The sequence below is a fragment of the Gymnoscopelus braueri genome (assembly GCF_963280865.1).
Source record: "Gymnoscopelus braueri genome assembly, chromosome: 22".
NCBI lineage: Eukaryota > Metazoa > Chordata > Actinopteri > Myctophiformes > Myctophidae > Gymnoscopelus > Gymnoscopelus braueri.
Genome location: NC_137624.1, coordinates 23,350,421 through 23,356,425, shown reverse-complemented (window position 1 = coordinate 23,356,425; position 6,005 = coordinate 23,350,421). Strand labels below are relative to the sequence as shown.

Genomic DNA, 6,005 nt, shown 5'->3' with positions numbered 1-6,005 from the left:
AATACGCGCTGGATAAAACCGGCGCGTCGTTTATTTTTGATATTTTTTTCTAGAAGACAAGAAGATATCATAGCTTTGTCACGCTGTTTGAAAAAGAGATATTGTACGATCTGTCGCCGTGTGCGCCTCGCTTTGGCGACCCGCACTTCTTGGAGACGCTGCTGATGTCTTCATTTGACTCCTGTGAGTTGGAGATGGTGGAACTCTCTCGGATTTCCAACGTGGAAACATAGCATCCAATTAATCAGAGACTGTGTAGTGTGTGTGTGCCACCGGAGAGCAACAGTAGCCTACAGCACTGTGTCCATTCTCTATTCAACAGCACTGTGTCCATTCTGTCCGCGTACCTTTGGACTCCACGGTGGGGGAAACTGAGAGACGCGTGCTTTTCGTGCGCCGTAGCAGAGTAATGAAAGACACATATAGTGTTGCATTTGGCATTCTTGCCTTTGGACATTATTGTCAATGAATTTGACACTGTGGAAGAAAACCCTCCCTGGCTGTTTCAGCGAGACGCCATCCAAAAAGCCCTCGGATACTAGTTTCAACTTGGAACATTATGGAAATGAGCCATGTTTTTTCCTTGGATTTTGAGACTATAACAACCAATTAGTTGCAGGTCTGCATGGGCCAGATTTTAAGGTAAGTGTCTACGGTATGAATGTTCTATTTGTTTTGAACACAGGTTGCAAACAGAAAGTGCACACATTCTTGCACTCCTGGCAAAGGACATTATCTGGATTATTCTAAACATTGGATTTGAATGGCTTTTATTGAAAGTGATCACTAAATGAAAATATATTCATAAAGACAAAGACTTGCTGCATGCTGTATTTATGCATGCAGAGCTGTTTAGTTTGCAGTACAGACTCAACATGCCATTAAGAAGAGTCACGTAGCCTAGTCTTTGCTAATTACCATCTGGCCAAGTCATACCAACCAATATTTAGGCTATCATTGCGAATGGCTTCAGTGCGTGCATCCACCAGATTATTTTTTTTGTTGCATAGCCTCGGGTTAACACAAGGCTGCGCCCTTATATACTGTAGCAGATCGAGACAATTCAAATTTATAATATATGTCGATAATCCCAATGATTCTGCGAGTGGAAGGTAGATAAACAGGCTGTGTTTTCAATGTTGTGAGTGATATATGCTACTTTTTTTTTTATAACATGAGGAATTTAGTAGTTATTATGGTATAGCCTATCTACTCTCAATACAACAGCCCCTACAAGGTGGCACAACGTGGCTGAAGGATTCAAGTCTCTAGACATGATGACAGAAGGTTATTACCAAATGAGCCTCTAAATATGTCAGAATGCATGTAATAGCCTATACTAATGTGGTTATACTGAGCACATGCTGAACCTGGCAGAACACATGTTATTGTGTACAGTGTAGTTCACAGAAGAGTTCTGTAACATGTTTTTCCATAAGTTTGTTCACTTTGAAAAGTACTGCTTGTTCGTTTTCGATTTGTTTGATTTGTTGTCTAATTTCTATGGCTTTCCCAAATGAAACATCTAATCCTTTTTTTTCCTTCTTTCTATTTATTTTTTACTTTTACAGCTTCCTTCATTGGAACTAAGTCTAAAATGAAGTTATGGGACGTTTTGGCCATGTGTTTGTTGCTCCTGAGCTCCGTCTCCGCAAGACCCCTCTACCAAAACCTTCAGCCAGCCAAAAGAACGTATTTCCCCAGTAGCTACAGTGATTCTTTTTCCCTGTCTGAGGAGGAAAAAGAGCCAGAGTTCCAGTCTGAAGACCACAGTCTGCAGCAGATATCCATGGAGGATCAGTGTAAGGCACACTTGATGGTTTTTTACACAATGCTTTATAAATCTTTAGATTGTGAAATACAGACACTTGACTGGTGTTTTACTTGGTCCACTTGAGGCTCATAATAGATGCCTGCAAAGTTCTGAAGATGGAACTATCAGATTCTAAACACACAACAGCAGCAGCAGTCTGAACGCTGTTCAAAGCTCCAGTAAACAAAATGCCACTGGGAATGTAACCCTAACTACTGAGGGAGAAGAGCAATTTAAAGTCTGTTTATCTCATGGTCACGTACTGTCGAGTGTTGACTTTTGGATGAGTTTTCGAGGGACAGTTACATGGTCATGGGGCAGTCTTTTTTATGATGGAAGCCTTCAAATGCTAGTATTGATAGTGAGTGTATGTTACACCATGGCTTTGCTGGTGAAATGGTTTCGTCTTCCTTGACGATATCGAAATAGCCAAATATAAAATGCCACAGACATGAGTATTAATCAACAACTTTACAGTGTTTTGTTATGGCTGCATGCCACAGTAAAATAGTGTATGTTAAAACCCACTTGAACCCTAGCATCCTTATTCTGGGGGGAACATTGCGCGAAAATAGGTAATCTACAAGCTCACAACACATAGCAACGCGACGCATTGTGAGATTTTAGATCGGCTAAGAGTTTTGAGTAGAGGGCGTGCGGTCCAAGAACAGAGCTGACCCTGATCAAATAAGTTTAAGGTTTAAGTAGTTAATTTATCAGAGTCAAACTAACATTCAGGACTTTGCTTCATGTTGTTGTAAAAATGGGCATGGCAGCAGGAACAAGACAGCGCAAATCCCATCTCCAGTAGAAGGTAGTGTTCCCAGTAGCTCTGCAGGCTTGTTTATGTTCACGCATGCATGTCTGTGACTTAGAGACCCACGGCCTTTACCCATTTGCAAAGTGGAGAAATCATGGTTTGCTTGGTTCCTTCCTAGCCACATTGAACCCCTAGCATCCCTGTTCTGGGTATAATAGACAACAAAATCAGTGAAAATAGGTGAACATTTGGCAAAAATAACATATCTACAAGCTCATAGATTGGCTATTTTTGCTATTTGACGTACAACGAAGTATATAGGATTTAAGTGGCTAACCAAATTAGAGGAGGCAATCTGAACCAGATGCCATGGATTTTAGGGGAGAGGGTGAACAACACAGGAGAGTTTGAAGCATCAAGTGAGACTTCTCTGTTTATGTTCATTTTAGCAACAGCAGTGGGTAGGAATTTCTTTTGTTTAGATCAATGTGACACCATATCATCTTTACACAGTAGTAGACCTAAACCAGGCCAAGAACTAGATAAGGAATGGAACATTTTGTGATATGTTTGTCCTCTCACCTCATATTCTGTTTGCGCCATGGTGACATCACTGATCTGTTCTGTAACCCAAGACCATTAACTATGCACTAAGGTGTAAACAACACTGCAACTCAATGGGATGTTCGGACTTTTGTTTTGTGTGTAATGTCAATGGCAAGACATGGAACCAGTCCAAGTTCTAAACCATTGAAGGTTAGAGACTTCGCAGGGATGAGCACAGGGAGTGATGGCTCTTTTAGTGTTGAGTATTATGCCAAATAATGTTGTCAATGCAAAGGCAAAGATTAAGTTACATTTAATGATTTATTTTATTGAATCTCATTGGTCCTTCAGCCTGGTTTATGCTTCAGCAACGTGTCATGCAATGTGGCTTGACAAAAGTCGCTTTCAACTGAAAAACGTGTTGTCACGTCAACACGTTTTTCACTTGAGAACATGTTATATGAAACACGTTATTGTCGAGTGACACGTTGCAGAAACAGAAATGAGGCATTTACAATGCTGATGATGAAGTCCGAACTAACTATATGAATGACCCCTCTGGTAGAGTCTGATAGTAATCCACCAGAGAACAAGTGCAGTACATAGTGAGCTATAGGTTCCACCACCAGCCTCTCCATTTTGACATGACCACTTGTCTGGTCTGTCAACAGATGTACGATGTACGTGACATCCCTGCCATCAGCTGACATACAATGAGAGGCGTCTAAATCAAAGGGCAGGGGTGTCTAAACAGATTGGCCTGGGCTCACCTGACACCCGAGTGGTGGCCCAATCAGCCATGGAACTGAGGGGATTAGATGACCTGTTCTCCGGCAGGGAGACAGGTAAGACAGGCGAGATAGGTGACACCTCCATAGAGCGGCTGCGTTACCGACACCACCATTCGCCCAGACACCACAACCTGCATAGTTGACTTCCTGACACAAATAGAACTGCACACATGCACTCATGGAGGCGTGCAGACACACATAAACACACACACACGCACACACGCAGAAGAATGCTCCAATGGTGCTCAAATAAATATTGACCTGATGTTGCCGTTTGCTAATATGATTAGTGTTACATTAATTGAGTCATGAAACAATAATATCGCTGCATGCTTGGAAGAGCATTGTTGCCAGATCGTCAAATAAGGGGATAAGGAGTAAAAGGGAGATGACTCTAGAGTCTATAATAGAATCAGCATCTATTATTGGAGGATTAAAAGGCTTTACAAGTTCATTCCCTCTGTGCAGGGTATGGGGTGCTTTTAAGTTTTAAGTTTAGAACAGAGTGAATCTGCTCTATTTCAATGTCACAATGCCTATATTACTGTATCATCTATACAAGTTGGAACATATTTTAAAATGGAACAAAGATGTTCCAAGATACATTCAAAAGAGATTACTGAGACTAAAACAAACCTCAAACTGAGCTGGAAATTGGAACGAACTGGATCTGTAACTTTGTATACAATTTATGATTGTGATAAATTGCGACAGATTATAGCGGTGCTGAGTACTAAATATAGCAGTTGTTTTGAAACTAGTTTGATACCTTTGTACCGTGTAATAGTATCTTTATCAGTAAATGAGCTGCTTCTGTATCTTCCAGATGACATCACGGGACCCTATCCAGAACAGTTTGATGATGTAATGGACTTTATAGAGGCTACCATTGGTCGACTGCGGAGGTCAACAGAGCATCATGACGGCTCTAGGGGACGAAGGGAGCAAACGAGACAGAGGGGAGCAGCAAACACAGACAGAGACAGAGGAGTGGGAGCAACAGGGAGAGGAGGACGCGGAGACAAGAGGAAGAGCAGAGGAAAAGGGGGTCGAGGGAGTAAAGGAGGCCGGGGTGAAAAGGGGAGGGAGAGCATATCGGTGCAGACTCGTGGCTGCTTGCTAAAGGAGGTCCACCTCAATGTGACAGACTTGGGGCTCGGATACAGGACCAAAGAGGAGCTGATCTTCAGGTACTGCAGTGGCCCTTGTGTCGACGCCGAGACCAACTACGACAAAATCCTCAACAATCTCACCCACAACAAGAAGCTGGACAAGGACACGCCCTCCCGCACCTGCTGTCGACCAATCTCCTTTGATGATGACTTGTCGTTCCTGGATGACAATGTGGTGTACCACACTCTAAAGAAGCATTCTGCCAGAAAGTGTGCCTGTGTCTGATGAAGTCATGTGTACGTGACGAACTGATCAACGTGGCCATCAGTGACATTAGGCCACATGTTGAGGTTGGTGCTTTACCCCACAGGGAGGGAACACTCTTGGATATGGGGAAATGACAAGGATATTGGGGAAATACTTTTGGATGATGAGGGAGTGTGTGGTCTCTAAGTGTCCCCTCTATGTGTCAGTGGTCAACCTGACCCTGGCCTGCACCCAATACACGTTACTCTGGAAAGATGGTATACTGGCTGAGTATATAGTGGTCTCTTCAGTGGAACAACCTCATAAAATAAACTACAGTGTGATTCTAATCAATTGTGCAGAATTGTGTCAGATGCATACCCCATTGCAAATGGTACAGTTCTGTTACACTGACAGACTTGTCAACATTGTTTCCTTGAAGGTGAGACTGAAGTGGAACTGTACTCGGGAGTAGGTTGGCTCAATTTCGTTTTTTCCTGGGACAATTCATTTTCCCAGGAACATCAGTTTTCCATTGCTGGCTCCTTAGTCTCTAAATGAGAGCAGAGACTGGCTTTGGGAGTGTATTCAGCTGCAGTCCAGATCACTTCCATTGCATAGACTGGATGTTTATGTTTATATTCGGAGCCAAGGGATGAAATACCACGAGGGGTTTCAAAGACTTTTGGTACAACGTACATTTATGTAAAATCCATACATTTAAATTCTATATATA

At 42.4% G+C, this 6,005-nt stretch overlaps 1 protein-coding gene across 1 annotated transcript; it reads left to right on the top strand.

The window, feature by feature from the left end:
* The first annotated feature begins 556 nt into the window (after positions 1–556).
* gdnfa (glial cell derived neurotrophic factor a) lies at positions 557–5,601 on the top strand. Its single transcript, XM_080419093.1, has 3 exons — positions 557–642; positions 1,572–1,802; positions 4,737–5,601. Exons 2-3 carry the CDS (start codon positions 1,598–1,600, stop codon positions 5,306–5,308), a joined length of 777 nt encoding a protein of 258 aa, XP_080275219.1. The 5' UTR covers positions 557–642; positions 1,572–1,597; the 3' UTR covers positions 5,309–5,601.
* The last annotated feature ends 404 nt before the right edge of the window (positions 5,602–6,005 follow it).